The 23,151-nt window shown below is 38.5% G+C and overlaps 1 protein-coding gene across 6 annotated transcripts in view; it reads right to left on the bottom strand.

Annotated features, from left to right (window-relative positions):
- Positions 1 to 23,151, bottom strand: part of Fas1 (fasciclin 1 Fas1 domain-containing) — a 379,369-nt gene that overhangs the window by 75,632 nt on the left and 280,586 nt on the right. For 3 of the 6 annotated variants that reach the window (XM_018450497.1, XM_018450496.1, XM_018450501.1), the window contains exons 10-12: positions 14,268 to 14,273; positions 9,840 to 10,082; positions 9,391 to 9,426 (exon numbers count right to left, since the gene is read on the bottom strand). In XM_018450497.1, coding sequence (XP_018305999.1) covers positions 9,391 to 9,426; positions 9,840 to 10,082; positions 14,268 to 14,273 — 285 coding nt within the window. The remainder of the gene's footprint in view (positions 1 to 9,390; positions 9,427 to 9,839; positions 10,083 to 14,267; positions 14,274 to 23,151) is intronic. The other 3 variants (XM_018450498.1, XM_018450499.1, XM_018450500.1) reach the window with 2 other exon arrangements.

Genomic DNA, 23,151 nt, shown 5'->3' with positions numbered 1-23,151 from the left:
AAAAAAAAAAGAGGAAGAAAAGGAGAGTAAAAAAAAAAGATAGCACCGAAAGAAATGTACGTATGTCTGGCGCGACGTATAAAAGGCGTGAGTACATGCGTGCGTGCGTGCGTTGATGCAAAGCATATTTTTCCGTGGGGGTTGCTTGCTTATCGTACTCTCCAGGAGTTATTAATTATTTTCCCTCTCAGCCTCGACTGGCGCGGCTTAATGCAAATTGGTCTTGTCGTGAGTGGAAAGAACCATATCCTTCGTTTCTTGGCACATACTCAGAGAAAAATATAGTGGGAGTAATTATAAAGATGTCAGCACATGATAGCTGTACAAGTTTTGTATGTAAAATTAATGTACCATAATTGAATAAAATGTTTTATAGTTGCAATAACTATGTTTTTGTTTTTTGCAAAAACTAGCTATGTTTATTAATTCTATTATTTTCAGCACATTAACATCTTTCTAATATATATCTAATATATATATTATATATCTATGATGCCTGATTGACGCGTCATTTATTAAAAATTGCTTGTCAATTTAATTTAATTTGTTTTATTACGGTAGTTTAATTGCGTTCATAAGTCCGGAAAACCAATTCAGCACGCAGTTCGAATGACTACAAATACGGTATATATGTATGTATACATATATAATATATACAATAAAATTCATATTGAATTATTTAAGCATTAAAGATCCAGCTTCGACCGGTATAGGCATTTAATTTCTAGTTTGTATTGGTTATGTTCTCACATGTACGATCTAGTAAGATTGTTAATTCTATTATATACAAACTTGTACAGTTGTCACATTTATAGTTGCTACCACTATGTTTTTTTCTGACAAGAGAAATACCAGATATGATGCTCTCCGATTTAGCTCAAGTATTAAAGAAACGCGTTAAAAAATTCTCTTGTTGGTAATGTAAATTTTTTAAATATATTTCTCTCACGAATGCTTAAGAAGCACCTACTATAATTTTAGCATGAATTAATGAGAGGACTGAACTATTACATAAAAACCATAAAATTTTACATGCTGTCTAACATTGCAAACTTCTGTACTCATAAGGAGAACATCAATGACCCGATTTTTCTAAATTTTATATCCCGGCAAACAAGTTGACGTTATCTATCATAATTTTGACATCAAAATGATGTCTTTAACGTCAAAGTAACGTCAAAATGACGATGAATAACGTCTGCTTGTTTGCTGGAATATAAAATTTAGAAAAATCGGAGGGGACCATGTCTGATGTTCTCCTTATGAGTGCAGAAGTTTGCGCACGCAACGTACATTAGACAGCACATACATTTTTATAGTTTTTAATCGATTTCAAGTCGAAGAAGTTTTGATGAATCCAAGGCAAATTCGCTGTCGAAATTGAACGGGACGGAAGCGAAGGGAAGGTTTTGAAACGTCCTAATCAACGAGCGGTCACGCGGCGGCGGCCATGCGAAAATGTCACGCCGCGCAGGTACCGTCGCGTTGTTTCCGATTAAGAGCGATTTACCCTTTGTTTACCATGATTAATATATACACCCGTTGCGTAGTGCATGAGGTTCTGTAGAGTCAATATTGGTACGCATGTCCGTGTAGTGCGTGCGGCGCAGTAAATAACGGCGATATTGCCGATCGATGTGCTATGTAACTACCAGCAATTAGCGAATCGGCATTAGCGCACCTGTTCGTTGCGTTCGCGCGCAAGCTTTTACGATAATCCATTCGCAAATTAATTAATAACGTCGCTTCGACCCACTGTCGCACCGGTGTTACCGCAACGATATTAAATCGCGTCCGTTTCGCTGTTTCTCATTTTCCCGCGAAATCAATGATGAGATTTAAAATCTGATCGCAAACCGCGTCCACCGCATAATTTTTTTCAACCTTGCATGATGGTTCACGTCGCATGTTGATGAACCGTAACGAACGAATCATCGTAGAGTGATCGCATCGTATTCTCCATCGCTCGCCAGCCGAATGTTTATTTGTACTGATCGAATGTTAATTTATTAACGAGCGGATGGAGTAATTAAAGCCAACATCCCGTATTGGCGCTGCTGAATGATTGAAGCGGCACGATGGATATTGAAGTGTAATTAGCTGTATCGGAGATTTCGTGTAATTGCGTTCATGGCTCGGGGAGTCGACGTTGAGGACGATATGGCGCGGTGTGATCGAGATATCGGCGAATTTGGAGCGGGCTAGATATGTACTAGTGGTAATTATTAATTTTACTGTATCGACATCCCCCCCATTCTCTCTCTCTCTCTCTCTCTCTCTCTCTCTATCGGTCTCTTCTACGCACATACGCACATTTTATCTCTCTTTCTCCCCGACTATCGTCAAGCTCGTAAGTCACCACTGTGCTTTCCCGCGAATCCGATCCAACTGGAAAATTAATGCGGGCGCGTTACCACGCTGAAAACGTTCGTTCCGCGCGGCTATTCATTGGCGCACTCCAAGTGCAGAGAAAGATCTCGATATCTGCGAACATGAAACCGCGATCGATTCGACGAGACCGAGAGGTATCGCGCTGTTTAGGAAAGAAACTTCTGTAACGTTCCATTTTCAATTTTTTTGTGAGAAACCTGGGACCTTATGCTCGAAAAATATCATGGTACGAAGATATACTACACATTGGAACAAGAATCAGGTTGCACTATTTGGAATTTTGGCGGAAAATAAAACAACAAATACGATAGAGAACGCCATCACGGTCAAAGTTAGATGTTTCGAATAATACAATATATATATATTTTTTTTATTAAATAAATTTATTTCAGTTAAGATTGCGCGTCGATATTTCGGGCTTTCAACACAATCAGTTTGAAACGCCACTACCTCCTCCTAAATTAAATTAGAAAAACTGTAAAGAGCTTAATGCGAAAAATAACCTCAGCCAGGGAAAATAAACAAATCAGAGTTTTCTGGTTAAATCTATTAGAATTCTAGTCAAGATAATTAGATGTCTAATTATAATGACCAAAATTCTGATTGATATGATTATTATATGTTGATTCGTTTTTAAGAAATTTTTTTCAGTATAGGAAAGTAATCTATAATATATGTAATGTATAATTCTATAATTTCTCTCACTAGTGATTATTGTGATAAATATTACCGAAGCCTCGGTGGTCGAATAATAGTGAGGATGCATGGAATACGGGAGATCCGAGTTTGAATCCCGGCTGAGGCAATATTTTTTGCAATAAATCAAATTATTTACAGTTCTTAAGATGTTTAGATCAACATCAAATTATTAATAATTCTTCTAAGATGCTTAATTAGCATAAAAAATTATTAAATTGCTTGTCAATTATGAAATATTACTAATTTGGTTCTGTTCATAATTGAGTTTCAAGACCGAAAAGGATTCGGTTTAGAAATTCGATATGTAGAATTAGATATGTACATAACTTCATTTTGAAATATTTAAACACCAAGATTCGCTTTAACCGAAAATAAGTTTATTTCTCTTAATTGATTTATTCTTATCGGTCTAATACAAATTATAAATGTACACTATATATATTTTTGTACATTTTCGTATGCGATATTTTTCGAGAATATGGTCCCAGTTTTACTTTATTATGTCTGTCTTTCTAGAAAATCGTCAAATATTTGAAGAAAATCTGTCACAGACGCTTTCCCGTGAAACCCGAGTCCGTGCAATGCCTTGGCGGACTTCGTTTCGTCGATTTGTGCTTAGCGAACGCGACGCCCATTAATATTCATTGTTATTTGAAGCTCGGCAACGGAGAAACGAATTAGATTGCCTTTGCCGTACGGGACTGAGCGGGAAACGCTTCCAAAAAGGAATATCCTTTCGCGACTGCCGCGAAGTTGTGTGTCGAAATTGAATTCCCTGCGACCATCTGGATGCAGAAGTTTCGGAAACTTAACCGTGAAGGACGCAAGAGTTTCGAAAATAATACATATTATATATCGGAAACGTGTATCGGCTACGGATATTATAGACAACCGTGGAGACATGTACCACGACGACGAGAAAACGGAGGGCGTACCGCGTCGACGCCGGAAAGGAAATGTTGGAAAGCGCGGGACGCAACGCTGCTTTACATTTCTTTCGCTCCACGAGTTTTCCCGCAGGATATTAGACGCTATTCCGCTTCCAGGCGCTCGTAGAGTACACTTCGTGAAATAAGAAGGTAATACTCGATTATTCTGGTTTACGGCCCGATTCCTTATTTATAACTACGATAAAAGTAGCGAGAGTTCAAGCAACTTTTGAAGAATAACGTTCGACAGGAGGGAATTTGTTACATAATATCATGGAATTTTTCACTCAGGAAGTTGCAAACTTAATCCTAGAATGCTACTGACATTGAGTATTGCTATTGATACGTAAATTTTAAGTACGTATACAATAAAAAATATTTTGTATTTGTGTTGGAAACGGTCCGTTCAAGTCCTTGTTAAAATTATAAGTTAATTCTTTGAGTAGATATTAATTTAACATAATAGGGTAAGGTTGCCGAAATCGCACGACTTTTTACTTAAAAGCTTTACTTAAAAAATAACTTAAAAATTATGAAGAACATTCTTAAGTTTTTTTACAGCATAATGAACTGCACTCTTTTCCCTTTCATATGTAATTTTTTCATAATTTTTTTGCGCTTATAACGTTTAAAATTCTAAAAGAGGATTCTTTCAGTATGGTGCGATTTTGGCAACGAGGAAATTCGTTGCCTAAATTGCACCATACCAATATTCCTCTCATTTAAAACATAATAATATAAAAAATTTTTAAATTACATAAGAAAGGGAAAAAATTGTATTTTATTATGTTGTGTTAAAAACTTAAGAAATTAAATTAAAAAAAAACTTAAGTAATTTAATAGTTAGAATTTAAATAACATGTAAAATTAATGTGTTAAAGATTTTTATAGAAACTCATCGTGAAGAAAGATTAAAGCCGCAAACTGAAAACGCAGTTTAATTATTTATTATTAAAGAATTATTAGATATCTATGATTATGTTATTTAAAGATTTTGATATTCAACATTTTTTAGTATCAAAATGACAATTTATGAGTAAGTGAACAAATAACGTAAAAATAAAGTGTTTTAAAACGTCAATTCGAAGATGAATGAACAAAATGTGTATTAATTTAAAATATCATGAATGCTGCTAATTTTGCTGAAAAAAATATGCTTCCATATGGTTTTTTTTTACAAACTCGATGTTATCTATTTTTCTCTTACATAATATTTGTAACCTCCTATAACATATTTAGCTTGTGTTACATTAACCCAAAAATTTGAGTGGATCATTTGGGACATTTAAGTTAAATTTGACACATTTTTTTCAATAGTGTAACATAAATAAAATGAAACGGAGAAATGTAGGACATCTACAGTCCTATTTCTCTATAGATGTCCTACATTTCTCCGTTTAATTTTTGACCACGTATTTATTTATTTTATAAATAAAATGTTTATCAATATTTAACATATCATAAATATTAATTTTATTTAAAAAAAAAGTACAGAGTTTGTTTACAAATTCTGTCAGTATTATCTTTTTTTTTGTTAATTTCTTTTACATACTATTTATATAATATATGAATCGAATTTTTAAAAGCTTGTCCTGCTTGTCCTAGCTTTTTTCAACATGACAAATTGAACAGATTTAGCGTGAACTCCTGATGATCACTAAAGATGTAATTTAGCGTCCAATGATCTCGCTCACTTGCATATAAAATGTACGTATCAATAGCGTTCTAAGATTAATTATATTATTAAATTAATTTCAGCTATAAAGCTTTTAATAAAATTCGATTAATTCAAATACGATTTATGGAAAGGAAAAATTTTGATCGAAAATTGGAAATCGCTTTAATCAGAATTGGCTTCGTTCTTTTATAGCATCGTATATGAATATTAGCAGCACGGATCATTATATATCCGATTCCGATGTTTCGTTTGTTTGGAAGCTGTAAAGCGATATCGCGAGAGTTTCCATCGTGATACCACGTCGATGTATTTTCCGACCGAACATTTGCGTGATGCAATTCGCCCATGATTTTACCTACGTTTTCGTTTCCTCCCTTTTTTTTTCGTAAACCCGCGAGGCGCAATCGGCCGGGCATGATTTTTCACCACGGATTTGCGAGACGCGTCGCACCGCGGCACCCTATAAATTCGACAGTGCGTATAGATAACAGGCAAATCTGCAAACAATGTTGCAAAGCCAATAAACTCAGCCGTAGCCATACGAGGGCGTTTTCAGGAAGGAATTTATCGGTTTTGCGCGAGAATTATCCCAACAGTCCCTCAGCTCTCGCGTAAATTCGTATAGCAGAAAACGGCATGTCACGTGTGTCTCTTTTTCGCTTTTACGTTTCTTTACATGTTCGCGCTATAATATATATGCATGGAAAAAAATAAATTTGGTAGTTCAGCAAAGCTATAGTCTCCTGCGCGAGTTCAACATCTACAATCGTCTACAATGCACGGAGTAAGAAGTAAGAATAAGAAATTGACTAATCACAGTCGAATGTGAGAAGAATATTCGACTGTGATTGGTTAATTTCTTTCTTACTCTTACTTCTTACTTCATGTATTGCAGACGATAATAGATAAGATTTAATGGTTCAACAAAGAAATTATGTTTGTTAAAGCAATTATCAATATGCTAATTCAGTTAATTCTTTATGATGAAAATTGCTAATGTAACAAGTTTTCTTCATTATACACTAAATTTCTTACAGTGAAATCTCACTCCAAGAAAGTGAAAATACAACTACCCTTGAGAAAAAAAAGTCAAACTATTTCACTTCTTGAAAAAGAGTGACAATTTTCACTCTTTTTGCAGTGAAATTTCATTTTTAGAGTGAATTCACTTCAAAGGAGTGAAACTCGTCACTTTTTTTCAAGGGCAGTTACATTTTCACTCTCTTGAAGTGAGATTTCATTGCAAGAAATTTAAAGTGTACAGCATCAACATTACGCTTAGCTAGCATGTTTTGTTAAAAATTGTGATCTATATATTGGGTTTTCATAGAAAGTTATCTTTGTTGCATTAACAAATTTGCTATACTTTTACAACAAATATGATTACCCATAATCGCTAATTGTATTCAGCTGTACAACTTTGTTAATCTTCTACAAACGTAGAAAACTGGCGGTCCGTATATTACGGCTGTAGATTTTCTGAATCAGTGAAATTTTTAGTTGTTTAAACAAATCTTTTTTTTCTGCGTGGATGTCGCTAATAATGATAAAGATTAATGTATCAAATCGTGCGTGCCGACAAAGAACAACGCTATATGAGCGATTACACGTCTTCTGTTGATTTTTCGGACGCATTGCGATTACCGGTATTTGCCGGTTTTCCCCGATGTAATTGAGTTCTCGCGTGCGCTAACGAGACGCTCTCAAACTACGCGGAAAACTCTCTGCGACGCGTATGATTGATAATGCGGATAACGACGCTGCATGATTCAATCTGTACAATGTCGGTGTGAAAAAAAAGATGATAAGCGAACGATCGAAAGATCCAAAACGCTGAAGCAATTACAGAGATCCATAAAGAAATAGCCGTGCACTCGACCGTTCGCGCCATGATCGTCTCAAATATGGTATAAACGGGATGAGGAGGACTCGGGACGATTGCAATTTTGTCGTCGCTGAAGACGTTCTCGATTCTGTAAAAATAAGCGAAGGCAAATGCGAGGGGGAAATACTACAGGGGCGGGAAAGGGAGGTTTGTGGAAATTCAGGAGCCGGTGGAAAATTGCCGAGAACTTTTTGTTATTCCGACGAAAAGTTTCGCCATGCTGATTGGATGATAATGAGCCTCGAAAAGCGCGAAAACGAACCGGCGTGCCAGTCGACTTTAAGCAAAGTTTATAAGAGCGTAACAGCCCCAGCGCATTGTTATGACGTCAGGCATCTCTTTCCTCCCGCATGAAACTTTTTTTTTATCTTCCAATCCACTTAATCCGAGGAAGCCGAATTTTCTTATCGCGCCTAACCAGGTGAGTTCGCTTTCGTTCGTCCCCGCTGTCGCCTGAGGGAAACTCGACTTCTCGTAAAAATACGCAATTATCGTTACATCCTATTGTCGACGAAACGGCAGAAATCCATTCCGCGGACTGTCGAATCTCTCCGCAATTTCATTCGAATCGTGCGTTTCCCGGTATACGGGGTGACGAAAAAGTCAGCCTCTCGTCGCACGATACGAATCACCTGACGTTCTTGTGGATCACTATTAAAATTGTTATTGTCTTTTAGTGCGTTCTTTAAAAAGAAAGTAATGAAATCTTTTCAGCTGGAAAGCTGAAGATTCGATCGAAAGCCAGGAGTTTCAGGCAGAAAATAGAAGAGGCGATAACCGTGGATCTATTTTTTTTGATTCACTGATTGTAAGAAATGTAGGATTTAAGAGGATGTATGCTGGAGTCGTCTGTAACATTGATGAAACGCACATTTCGTCCTTTCCCATTTTCTTCGTTTTCTTTACAGAAAAATCCTTCTCCAGAATAAAAGAAAAGTGCAAATAGATGTGAGAAAATACAAATCAATGTGAAAAAAAATTGTAAATTACAGTTTCCTATAGGTAGGTTGTTTCTTCACATATATAAATGATTCCAAGTATATATTCAACAAAAAGACGGTTCCCTACATTTGAATAATTTATAAGAACATAATGAGACCTTCAAATTATGATTTTGAAGCTTACAAGAGAAGTGAATGGAAAAGTACGAAACCAAAACTTTACGTAAATACAATAAAATATTCATTGAATTAATGAAAATTGGTCCAATGACTTCTCATAATGATTTAGATTATAAAACTATTACTAGAATTGGACCAAAAATAATCAAAATTTTTTTCAGTGTGAGTGAATAATAATATAGTATGAGATATATAGAATATAACAGAGCAAGAAATGTATGTAATGTTTTATCTATGTATACGTAACGTTTTATTTGGAATTAAGAATCTATTTTATCGACATCAATCAAGTTCGCAGCATCCCTTTAAGGGAATTGCGAAATAAAAATTTGTTGTCAAACGGCGACGTGTCAAGTCTCGCTCACCAAATTTCAATGTAACTTTCCGGTCACCTTGTATACCGTTGTATCGTAGCAAGAATAGAAATCTCTTTGGCGTTCGATTACTAAAGCTATTGGCGGGACGAGATTTATTGACGCTATCGATTGCCGAATGCTCTGGTGCGGCGTGTTAGTGTTGGAAATGTTAGCTCGCATTCGTTCCGCGCTCGTAATACATTCAACATGGAGAAACGCATGAAAGCGGACAGTGCGAATGGATGCAGATAGAGTTTGCGAACAGTTTCACGCATAAAAAAGGATAAAAAAAAAGGAGAGAACATTGAAAGCTGTATGAATCTGTAATTACCCCGACTTGTGACTTCCCGACGAAGTCTCTTGCTTTCTTTGGAAAAACAAAAAGAAAGGCTGGGTTAATCAATGTGATAATATACCTCCACGTGTATTATATCGATGTATATGTCGAGCTTCTGATGAAAATACGCAGAGAAGAGTCTCTCTTAAAATAGAACAACGTTTGTTATCTAAGTTTGTTATCTAAGTTTAACAAAAAATTAAGCAAGCTTGATATGAGAGATGAATCTTACATTTTATCACGATTATATGTTTAGGTAATTAAATATGTATTTAAGCCCACGTAAATATGATTAGAGTTAAGCGCAGTTAATATGTTTCAGGCACAATATTTTATCTAAGGACACAAGTGATTCGAAGACGAAGCCCGATTTTTGTTATAATCTCATGTTAATTTCGTCCAACGTAATTTAATTTCGTACGGAAAGAGAAAAACTGACTTACTTGGCTGACGCTCTTGTCCTTGATCTTGTCGAGGGTTAGTCGCTCCTTGACGTAGTGGAGTTTGAGGATTTCCTTCATGCGATTCTTGTCCTGCAGCATCTGCTTCACGTTCGGTTCGTTCAGCGCCTCGTTGCTGGGCGCGAAGAGGGTAACGTCATGCAGATGACTGATGGTTGTCATAATGTCGTCCCCGAAATCGCGGATGGTCTCGTAAAACTTGTACACCGGTCCATCCTCCTTTTCCTACACGAAGAGAAGAGATTTCTGTCGATCGGTTACGCATTGCTCGCCGCGCCTCGGTTCTACGAGGAGCCGTGTCGAAAGAAAAAAAAAAAAATAAAACGCAAATGGAAAAAGCAAGAGAAAAAGAAAGAAAAAGAGGAAAAAAAGAAAAGGTAAAGACATCGAGATTACTTATTGAAGGGGATCGGTGGCGTCCAATTTCGACCCGAAATCATCAATATTCCATTACGTGTTAATCAAAGAGGAAAGGATGGCATCTTACAGATTAAGACGTAACGGAATTTTATATGAAACGTGTGGGTGCCATTTACTCTCCAGAGAGAAACGTTGGAAAGTGAGAAAAATAAGAAAAGTTGGAGAGGACCTGGAGAGAAGTTGGACACGGTGAGGAAACAGATCAACGTGCGGTGCGGAGTTCACGAAACTTCCGACTTTTCATCGCGTTTTTCAGACGGTCCTGTGTATCCTCGATGAAAATTGCTTTTCATACATTTAATCGTCCATTATTCTCGACGAGTCGTATTTGAATCCAACTAAAATTCTTGTTCAAATAAAAGCTTATAGAACTGAGTATCGAATCCTCTACGTGCTCGTAAACATCTAACAGATAACGAGAAGACGTGAAAGCCACGTAATCCTGGAAAATAAAATTCTTTGTGGGAGGCGACGATTGCGCCGGAAGAGACACTAAAGATTCCCGAGAGATCACTTAAAATGAAAAATACTTGAAATTCAGAGGGTCGAGAGACAGAAATCGTTGCAATTAGATTGACGTAACGAACTTGAAACTCCGTGCAACTCGCGCCGCAAGGAAGAGACGGAATGAATTACTTATGGGAAATATACAAGGTGTAAGGGAAAAGAAAGCGTGACTGGGATATGAGTGTTAGTCGTTCACGGAAGCAGCAACATTACGTGACGCACATAATTTACGTTCTTCGCCCAAATTGCCCGGAGTGCTGATCGAGCTTCCTGTACAGACTGGAAGAAGATCGTGTGGCACGAAAATTTTGGAAATTAAATTTTAATAACTCGAAGAAATTACAGACAAAGTTCGAAGAAAAGATCCTGCACTAATTATATGGAAAATTAAAGTCCTGATAAAATAAATTAATTTTTACACATAATGTAGTTTATACACACATAATGTAGTGATGAATAAAAGATGTCATAAAAACAAAGTTCAATAATGAAGAGTTTTTGAATTATGGTGTAACAAATGTGTAAAACCAATTATAATTTATATTAGACTGACGAGAATAAATCAATTAAGAGAAATAATCTAGAAATGTGTGTAAAACAAAACTATCTACTGTTCAGCCTTATGTCTATGACATCTTTTGTTTATCACATTATAAAATTATATTATATGTAAAAACTAATTCATTTTGTCCAATTTTCAATATATTTAGTGCGGAATCCTTTGGTTGCAGAAGGAAGATTTAAGTAAAAATGACAAGATAAATTTTAAAAAAGGAAATCGATCTCGCTCGAATAAGCAAACGAAATTGGATATGGAACTTTAACTCTTGTCACGTGATTTTTCGATAATACTGTATCATAAAAGAAGCTGAAAATATCCCGATACAAAATAACATGCCAGTACTGCATCAATATCGGTAAAAATACTGAAATATCAGCTTTCTGAAAAACTAAAAAAAAATTTCTTTTTTATTTTTTTTTATATCGGAGTACTATATTCAAAAATAGATGTCAAACATTACTAATTTGCTTTTCTTTTCTCGTACAAAATGATAAAACCACAATTTCAGATGAGTTTGAAAAATGTTTTAGGGAAGTTATAAATGAGTCGTAATTCGGCAAATCACTTGTTCTAAATTATATGCATTCTTTTGATAAATCTCAACTAGGGATCGCGTATTTTCTGATGAAATACGTGACTTACACGAGACATTTGGGAAGAAATGAAAAATTCAGACATGTAACTCGACAGGGAATGGTTAAGAGATAGATTTTCCTTCTTAAAGATCTCGGTGAGGGAAGCACGAAAGGTCTTATAGGTCTTTCTCGTGAAAGACACGCTTTACGAGATATCGTAAAGAAACTGCTGGATGTTAAAAATTTCGCAAAGAGTCGGGGAGAGTAAAACACAAAAGTTAAAATGGACACCCCCGTATCCTCGTACAACTCCTGTCGAATCGCATTACACCGTGGGTAGAAAAAAAAAACTCGGAAAGGTAATTAACGAGGCGGCAGTTAGCTATTCACGAGCCCGCAGCTTCGATGTGGTTTTCGGTGTCCATGTATACGAGCTTAATGAGAGAGAATGACCGGAAAAGAGAAGGGAAAGGGGAGGATTTCCAGAATAAAATGTATCACAGGACAAGGGAAATCTAGAAAACAATAGAGGAAATACAGGAAATCCGATCATCGTGCCGGAAAATCACTTTTCCAGGGCGTTCTTGATTTATGCAACGAACGACGAAAGAGAGAAATAATTCCCGCGGATTTTTCTGCACCTGCGAATTGGAGTGCATACAACTACTTTTCTAATCTAGAGAAGTGAATGTTCATTATAATGCCGAAATCAAGAAGCGGAGTTAAGTCGAAGGAAAATATTTGAAAATGTATGTTTACTCCGAGAAATTCTCGGCGTCGATCGTTACGTCTATCTTAGCACGTATGCGAGTGCAAAATTAAACGATTCTCATACCGGTCGGTGATATTACTAAAAGGATGGAGTTTATGCACCCTCGGGTTAGAACAACATCGGCTTTCGAGCGGGAAAAATCCACGGAAGTCATTTCTCCCCTTTTCCGTGTCCGCCAAACGCCGCCGGCATTTCCCCCGTGGCACAAATCCCTCTCTTTTTCGAACCCCCTTCTACCCTTCCCGCTTATTTATTTCACCCCTCTTTCCCATTCTCCCTTTCGTTCTTTTTGCTCGTACCTCGTTAATCTCTCTTCAGGTTCGAGGCTTGAGGCCGATGGGAAAGCCAGGAAGTAACAAAAAGGGGGATTAACTAGGCATCTGAAGGCGTTGAGAGAGAAAAATATTGACAAAAACTAAAAAGAGAGATAAAACTGACCGACAAAGATAAGAGAGAGATATACAATATATATAGGAAACGGGCAAAATCGTAATAGAAGTTGATCGGCGGTCGTTAGCCGAGTTATCTATCCGAACGAACGACAAGGGCAAGTTTAATACGATACATGGCTACTCTCTGCTAAGGTTTCCTATGTCAGGATAAATTAATAAAAATATAGGGCGAGAATGTGACAGGGCTCGCCCGTGTGGCGGAAGAGAATTCTTTTCCGCAACTTGAAATCGTATCGATCGGCGAAGGCTCGTTCCTCTATTTTTTCGTTTCGCTAACTCCGTTCTTTTGTATTCAGAGCATCGAACCGTGAAGTTGTATACGTGTCGGTGAACTTTTCATTCTCGAGCAAAAATACATCTCGGAACAGTACCGTCTCGAGTAGCACGTAGCCAAGATTGTCGGTGATTCTGAGATTTCTTTATACTTAATTATTTAAAAAATTTTGAATGTTCGTTAGCTTTGTGGATTGAGTAAATTATAATTAGAAAGGAAAAATGTTAAGATCTTAAAACTTATAATTATCGACTACCTTTTACTAGCGAATTTATTTTTATTTCTATTTTGATTTAATACAAAGCCCTATTTTGTCGCTTTCCTCATTGATTTTTATTCTCGTCTATTTATTCCTAACTTCATTATATTGATTTCTTTCTTTCTTTCTTTAAAGAACGGATCAGCGGAACGAGATTCCTCGATCGCATTTTCATATAAATGGCGTAGATTCAGTCGTAGATTCTACTACTTGTGTATAAGGATCTAAGTATTCAAGGATCAAACGATCCTTCGGTTATTCCTGAATGTCAGAACCCAAGGATTCTCGATCCCGATCGTCCGAATCCAAGGACCGAGAGACCCAGCGTTCCCGAAATCCGAGAATTCGAAGTTTCGGGGATCTTCCGGCTTGGAGAAGTCCGAACATCCAGGGATCGAACGATTCGCGAATCCAAGGATCTCGAGGTGCACCGGCATTCGTGGATTCGAAGCTCCGAGGAATCCGCGCGCGATCGCAAGGGATCGATGGATTCGCGAATCCGCCCGTCCTCTGGCGACGAGATTGGAGTCCGAAAATGTGTCGTGTGTATTCGTAGGTCTCATGATGAGTTCATTTAGTAAGTACTTACGATGCCCTATACGACATGCAGAGTCCAATAGAGACATGCAAAGCACCACAGAATAACATCATTGAGTCAATATAAAGGTAGTAAACACATGTACACAATTGATTAAGAAAAAAAGAAATAAAAAAAAATAAGATCGTTCGACGATACGAGTACAGAGGGGGATCACGCGCGAGACTCTCTTTTTATCTTGGAGCACGCGGGCGGCTCCTCACGCGACTCCTTTCCGGAAGAAAAATTGATTCGCGTCCTTCGTTCGTTTCTTCAGACGATGTGAAATCGTTTTTGAGGGATACACGTTCTCCCTGCCGTCAGCGGAAGATTGATCGCGTTATCGTTATTTTTCTATTTCTTTTTTTTTTTTAAATCATCGTCGATATTCGGGAATTAATATCGCTTGTAAATTGATCGAACGACCATAGAAAACGAGCTATTTCACCCGTTACAGCAGCGAGCCGTGTAGGTTTAATTAGTCACTGATCACAACGATCAGTCATTTGCAACTGCGATTAATCGAGCGATTCATTCCGCGGTCGAATTGTCCCGTCGCGCTCGTCGTGAACGCGATGGCGCGATTTTTCGATGGAGGGTCCTCCGGCGTATTGTAAATTACAAGTCGAGATTATCAGGAGGTAATTAATAGGGGGACGCGCCACGGAAATTTAGTGCGCTCAATGCGCCCGGACGTGCAATTACGATAAACGTCATTTCGCATGAAAACGACGGTATCGCTACGCCGCCACGATATCATCGTGAGTAATGGCAAGACGACGACGCCGCGAGCTTCGCATTTCGCGTCGCGGAAAATTTTGTTTCGCCCGCGGCTCGCGAGAAGCTAATTGTGATCTATAGAGCCCCCGAGGATTCCTATCGAGATCGCAAATTAACGTCTGTTTCGGCCGAAATATACGAAAGAGAGGCAGGGAGCTGCAACTATCTAACCGATATTTTCGCAAACCAGTCGATCGTTCGGGATTATTAGGCGAATTCGATGATTCGGGGATCTAAGGACGGCAGAGTCCGAGTATCCCGTTGACGCAACGGATCCTCCGAAAAATCCCGAGATCTATATATTTAATTCCTTAGTTAGACTATGCATTAATTGTAATTGCGGGTGCCCTTAAGAGAGACATATACGAGCGGCGGGAGTTGTTTTCTCAAGGAATTTAGCGTCGACTTTTCTTTAGCAGGAATTTAATTCAAGCGCTCTTACCGCGAGCGCTCTTTAATTTTCATTTTCCCGAAGAGCTCAGGAATTAAGTCCGAGATTATGCGTTCGCTAAAGAAAAATGGACTGAAAGTTGCTTGGGAGATAATACTCCTACGGCCCGATACGCATCTCTTGCGGGGCATCCTGTAACAACGGATATAGCGGATAGATTAGGCGTGATGAGATGATTCAAAAAGGGGAGATGAATGGTAAGAGAGCGCGCGCGTTTATGATCGAATGCACTGATAAAATATGTCACGTGAGATCGTGGCTATGCCGTTATGTGAATGTCACGAGGGCCGTATCATGATCTGTGAGAATCATGGGAAACGCGGCTTCCCCAAGTCATATATACCTTTACACGCGCACACACACGCCGAAGAAAGTTTCGCCCCGCTTCGCTTATAAATCTTCGGTATCGCATGCGACGAAGTAAGCGAAGCGAAGTGTAATCTGTCTATAAATAACAGTGAAAGATCCCCGTCTTCTTTCCTATCCCCTGAAGCTTTGTATCTCCGCGGATTCTGAGCTTTTTTTAAACTCCTTGGAGACTCTTGGGTCTTCAACGGGATCCTTAGATCGCTAAGAATCTGCATTTTGAAAATCTCGTTCTGAACGAATTAAATTGACTATCGTAACTTTGGAATTTTTACGTTGTTCCTTTTTCTCTCGCGGTAATAAATCCTTGGATAACTTCCGATAGGATGTTCCGGAGGATGACGCGAAACTTGATCGACGTGTGTATACGTCGCGTATATCGGTGCTCTCGTCCTCGACGCATGCGGCATTCATATGGACTAACAATCAGCACATGACTAACAAATAGCAGTGCAACGTGCAGTGCGTACTGTCGCTTAAACACTGATCTTTCACAAGGAAGATTTCACCCGGTCGCGTCCCGTCATAAAGCACGCGTTGTATCCGCCGTAACTGTAAAACTGCTCTTAGCGTTGCACGTGCGATGCACGCGAATAGTGTCGGATAATACACTTCGAAAATGAAATTTTTTTTACGGCGCATCCGAAGCATTAACTTCTTAGACGACGAGAGCGTTGCGCGAAAAACGCTCTCGACGGAGCCGACTATGAGGGCCCGAGATGTGATCATCTCGCATCGCAAAAACGCTTCGATATCTCGCTGTGAACTCTCTGAAAACTGCGGTTATTTACAAAGCACAGCAACGTTAAAGAATGACTCCGTTTAACAGAAAATAGTTTGCAACTGTTGTAAGATTCTTTATAATTGATCATCGCTTTTAATTCCTCACTGAATTCAAATATAATCAATCTATTAATATTAGAAGTACCGACGTTTCTTATTCACTAAAAGGACCAAGCAAATAAATTACTGTAAAAATAAAGAGAGCGAAAAATCAAATCTTTTATCATTTGAATGACATAATTATTGGTAAGTTAAAAAATTTCAGAATTTTCCCATACAACACAGAATTTGCAGCAATATTGTTGCAATGTTATTAGAATATTGCTGGAATCATCTGTGCTGTATTGGTTATCTTTTACGTAATACAATGACTGTGTTCCACTTAACGCTCGCGAGCATCGTTTGTCCTTGTTCAACATTTGTTAAACAAGGATGAAATGATTCCACGAGCGTTGTGAACGTTAAGTGGAACGCACCCAATATTAATGTGAAAAATAGAAACGGTCGGTAATGACCTACTTCTATAGACTTGCCACAAACTCCTCATCATAAAGCTCCATAACTTTTCCCCGATTTCCAGACAAAATTTCATGACTTCCCTGACTCTCAACTATATTTTGAAATTTGTCGCATTTTTATCCTGATTTGGAAATCGTTAAATATTTGGTTGAGAAAGCAATTTAAAATAGCAATGTCAATTACTACTGTTATTAATGTTGTTGACATTGCTTGCATTTAATTGTTAAGTTGGCATTCCAAAACTGCGTAGGTGTGATATACGAATATTAAACTTCTTTAAAGCCGAGAATTTTAATTTTCCAGAAAATTTTACGAAATTTCCTGACTTTTCTCTGATTTCTCCGATCGTTTTTAATTTCCCTGACATTTTCCTGATTTCTAGTTTTGTGTTACAACAGTTGCAAAGTCACTTTTTCTGCTGAACGCGGTCAAATAACGGTATTTTTCAGCGAAACAAATATTAAACGACTAGTCGCGAATACGTCACGTGAAGAGATATACATATACAGCTTTACACAACCATGTAATGACTATGCGTAGTAATGCATGCGATCGAGTCTCGAGTGCGTTCGCGTGCTCGCTACATTAATCTTCCTTGGAAGATAAGGACGGTGCATTCCCCAGGCAGTAGCTAGCAATTCGTACGAGCACTGTTTCCCAGTCATCAGTCAGAACAAAGAATGACTGCACACCCCGTTCAGCTTCTGAGCATTCGCGTTGTTCCCCTTTAACCACCATTTAACTTTAGTACGCCAGTTTCGAAAAATTCACTCGTTTGTCTACACAAATAAAGAGGCGTCTATAAACGATAATCTTCACGATCTTATCGATTGCAAAAAGAGAGGAAAGAGAAGCCCGGGTATTCAGAGATCCGAAAAGCGCCGGGAGGGTCGAATTCAATCTTCATCAGGAAAGCCATTACAACCGCGGGGAACGAAATTCCACTCGTAAATCCTTTATCGTCGCCGCAACGTCGGACGGAGAAGATCCTCCCTAAATCCCACTCGATCTCGCGTTAGAAATCCGAACTCGATATATCACAGTAGCCTTCGTACATTATTAGACACGCTCGAGGTCAGTGGCGGTTTCGCGGTTACATCGATTTACGGGATCTAATCGCTCGCTTGCTCGCGACGTCTCCTGTCAAACCGTCAAAATAACGTCGTAACGTCGTAACGCCGCGCCGTAACGTCAGACCGAAAATTTACGCACCGCATTTGTAGTCGCGGTAAAGGTACCGGACGAGCGTTTAAGTCTACTTTTAAGAGTCTCGTAAAAGCCGTCTACGAACACGCAGCTCTTTGCCGGGCCGCGTAACTCTCTACTAGTCAGCCAAATGACTGTGTTATAGTTTGATAGTCCCAGTTACGTCCGTGAAATTCACTCGAATTGCATCTTGCGACATGGGGAACATCGTGCTGATCTCCGAGCGGCGTCGAGACGCGTTTTACAACGTTTCGTCCTCCCGTGCGTCGCGATTCTCCCAGGAACTTTTCGTTTTATCGCAAACGAAAAGTTTAAGATAAAAAAAAATTTCTATTTTGACTGTCATAAAGGTGCATCTCTCAAATCGAAGAATAATTGAAATTCACGCAACTTGTATAAACTATTTTACTGTCGAGAAAATTATCTCGAAAGAGATAAGGATGTGACTGAGATTTTCTAGGGAAAAAAAAATATAAATTTTTTTATTAATAAATTTGCAAAAAATTTACATTTAGTATTATTAAGTACTAAGATCTGCTTGGACCGAAAATATATTTATTTCTATTAAATGATTTATTAACATCTGCGATACATTCAAGTCTATGACGTGAATGATATTTAAGGCAGCAAACGAAAAGCTGTTAGATAATGAAGAAATAGCTCGACGTATGATAGAACGAGGATTTAGCGATTTATATGGCGTTTTAATATCGGAAGTGAGTAATGCGTCACGCCTTGTCGGCTTTCCGTAGGATAAAAATAGCCTTTTAAAGCCCGTGGATGCGTTTATGTCAGCGCTTGCGTTTTCCAGATTATTAACGCGTCATTAGTGTCGGTGTACATTGTTCCGAACGACACGGGAAACACACATTTATGATAAAAACGACCGCGAGCTCTAGATTGGCCATGTGATTGATCGTGAATAAAGTTATTAATGACACGACCGATTGTCAAACGTTTACGTCACCAAAACGCGCTATTCTGTTTAACAAGCATCCAGATTTAATTGCGCGTTTGCACTGCCATTCGTACAAATTTCAATTTTGGGCAAAATCACTGCGAGGATCTCAAACGCTTTCTCTCTCACTCTCATCGAATCGGAACAATGACAAAAATAAAAAATCCAGTCATCCGAGTTTAATATACGAGCTGCGTGACCTTTTTGCATTTTATATGGGGAACGCGGTCGCGTATTGAAACATGAATAATCGCGTGAACTATTGTCTGCGATATTTAAAAAGTTCCGGTAGATATCATCGCGATTCCGTTTTCGTCACGGAGAGGCAGAGAGAAAACGTCCCGGAACTCCTCGCGAACTTTCTTCGGCCGGACGCCTTTCTTTCGAGATAAAGCCACTGTCGACACGCGGCTGCAAGAAGGCAGCGCGTCTTGCATTCCCTCTCTCGATGAGGTACGATTCTCTCGAGGCAGGACGCTGAAATTTACGGCGCTTGTTTGGCGCGAGCGAGCGAGTCTTCGTCTTCGCCTTCCGTAGCGAACGAAAGCGCGCGAAAGAGAGACGGAAAGAAAGGGGTGAGCGAGCTTCTCGCGGACTTTTTTCGTCGCGGCATATTTCATTTCCCCGAGACTTCCCGTTTCTTCTCCGCGTGGCGCGTCGGAACTCGGGCTTCCTTTCCTTAGGATTGTAAATAGCGAACGACCGCGCTGAGTAATGAATCCAGAAGGATCCTTGTTTCGGGTGGCAGACAATCACTCAACTCCGAAACAAGGGGGGGAAACTTTAGAAATCTTGAAACATCGCGAATGCGGGAGTGTCCGCGGTCGCCGAGCGAGAATCTTGGATGCTGCGAATCCGCTCGGCGAAGCGTTCGAGAGTAAAGGAAAAAAAATTCCATCTAAATCAATTTTATCTTTGTAATGCTCGTATCACACTAGCGATTGCGTTATTGTTACCAAGTTGGGGGATTTTTCTAAATTTGGAGGTTTTTTTTCATCAAGAGATTTTTTGGAGTTATAAAAAGTTTAGGAGAATTTTTAGGAGACCTTTTGGGAGAAAAATACAGAGAAATATCCAAATTATGGTTAAAATATTAAGAAAATCGCAATATATGAGAATAACTTTCGACCTGGATCGCATCTGCATTTCTTGATCAATCAAAAAGGAACTGTTGGGCAGCAGTTTCTTTCTGATTGGTCAAGAGACGCAGACTCAACTCCAATCGCTAGTGTGATACGGCCATAAAGTCCATTCTTTTTTTCTTTCTACGACTATTCAATAAAAAATTGAGACTCTGTCGACGAGAATTATTGACATGCGAGTGTCGTGTACGCGTATCCGTGTATGTACGCGTGTGTGTCTGTATATGTATTTTATGCATCCAGACTATGTCCTCGTTAACGCATATAACGCATACATATAACAGTCTATCAGGCATGCGTTTCTACAACGAGACTAACAATAAATTGGACATTGTCTCTGCGAGGCTCGCAGCGTGCGAGTGCAATCAAGTGCTGGGAGCGATTTTCTCCCTTTGGAGCTTTGGTCGAGGATCGGTTAAGGGCTGGCTTAGTACATTTCGGGGTGATCAACCGGGAGAATATCGCGATCGATAGATATAATGCAACGTTCATAATGTCTGCTTTTATCAGTTAGTTGTATGCATCGGATAGAAAAATTTTTCTCTACGAGAGATAAAGTATTTATAGTTTAATTATAATCTCGAACGCGTTATCCGACGTTCGTATTTTGCGCGTTGTAACAAAAATGTTAGATTATTAAAAATAGAACGACCATCATAATCTATATGGAATGCTGTATAAAGTAACGTGTTTTTTTTTTATTACAAATTAATGAACGTGCGATCAATATTTCCATAATGAAAATTTTATTGGATACATTTGCTTACTGTTTTCCGACACCACAAATATATCACACTGAAAAAATATTTACGAAATCTTAATATAAATATATATTTTTCAATAATATTAAGTAAACATTTATATGTAGTAAGTAAATACATATTCAATAAAGAGATAGTTAGATCAAATTAATGATTCTTGAATCAAATTTGTGTACATTTTTAGTAAATATTTACTTATAAATATTTAAAAAACATTTATTAAAATTTAATATTTTTCAATGTAATAATTAAGTCACGAGATTGAAATTCTATCAAAATAATTGCAATTATTCACAGATTAAAATTTAAACGTTATTTTTTAACCTTTAATTAATTCATCAAACTTTGTTAATAACGATTCGAAATACTTTTTTAAAATAGCTATTACTTTTCTGCTTTTTGCATTTGTGAGAGCAATCTTTTCAGTATTTTTTGTCTAATAAACGATAAACGCGTTTTGTTTCAATTAGAGATTGTTGAGAAATGCCCATCAAAATCGCGTTGCGTCATCGTTCTCGAACTCATTACTTTCGCATTTTGCTCACGTTCTAAACTGATACACGAGTGACCCGCGGCGCGAACATTAACCCAAGTTATTAGTCCACCAAGCTGCACGTAAAAAGGTCACGATTGAACATTGTCCGCGCGTAATTTCAGCTTGCCGCATTGCGAAGTCGGTCAAATTCGAATCTTGGCTCATCGACAAAATCGAAGTCTCATTTTCGGACAAAAAACCTTTAGAAAAATCCGCTAACAATAAAATGTCTATCATCTATTATATAAATTGAAATTGTATTTCTAATGAAATTTTGGAGTTGATTATGAGATGATAAAAATTTCCTATCTTTACATCAACTTATAATTTTATTTGCTCAGATTTATGCGCCGAAGGAAAATTTATAAAAAGCGCATATATATACCTATATCAAAAAATTTGATAATTTGGAATTGTGAAGAGAAAGCTTATTTAATGATTTGAAAAAGTAACTTTCTCAATTATTTCATCCCCTTGAGATATTTTATGTTAAAATATCGATTTCAATCGAATCTTTATTTCTGGAAATTCCAAAATCAATTATAAATTAAATAAAAATCAATAACTAAATATTCATTATACGAATATTCTAACAAAATCTCAACATTTCTGCTAAAAAAAGCTTTGCTTTTCCAGGAGTAAATTTTCCTGAAGAGGCTTCTGACAAGAGCCTCATTAGAATGCACAGAAGCCGAGGGTTCAACGACCCGATTTCCTGAATCGTTAATCGACCGACGGCTGTTTTGCGCTATAAAAAAGAGAGAGAAGGAAGGGGCCCGCTTTGATTTGCATCGTAAATAGCGGCAGGTAAACAGTCCCGTGGAAAAGGGCCTCAAAAATCGCGCTGGATGGCGTATAGCGGTGTCGTGCAAAAAAAGGAGGGTAAAAAATACACGGTTTTTTTTTGTACCGGGCGCGTCAAGCGTGAGGTAGGGCGGAGGTATATGTGGGTCGAGGGTGGACGGAAGGGGTGCTGAAAAAGAGAGGCAATAGGACGCATAAAAAACACCGACTACAAAATGCAAAGTCAGCGGCCGCTCTACGCTCGCGAGTGTGTGTGCGTGAAGTGCGGGCGCGCGCATTGTGCGTTTCTTCTCTTCTCTTTCCTCCCTTCTCTTTTCTCTCTTCCATCTTCCGAGAGTTCGCGTGCTTCTCTTCTTTGCACACGCGCGTGCATGGCATGGCATGGCATGGCGTGGCACATGCACGCGCCCGCCTCCCTCGTTCTTCGCTCGCTCGTGCTGCTCTACTTGCGCGTACGGTGTACGACGGACGCGGAAAAGGCGCGCATTAAGCTCTCACGGTGGTTTGCAGTTTGCAGTAGCTTGGCGACGTCGTGTAATGCGCGCCAGTGTCTGCATTTATGGGCGACGTTGCACGCGAAACGCGGATCGA

The sequence above is a fragment of the Mycetomoellerius zeteki genome, unplaced genomic scaffold, assembly GCF_001594055.1.
Source record: "Mycetomoellerius zeteki isolate Tzet28-1 unplaced genomic scaffold, Tzet1.0 scaffold285, whole genome shotgun sequence".
Taxonomy (NCBI): domain Eukaryota; kingdom Metazoa; phylum Arthropoda; class Insecta; order Hymenoptera; family Formicidae; genus Mycetomoellerius; species Mycetomoellerius zeteki.
This window is presented reverse-complemented; position numbering and strand designations above follow the sequence as displayed.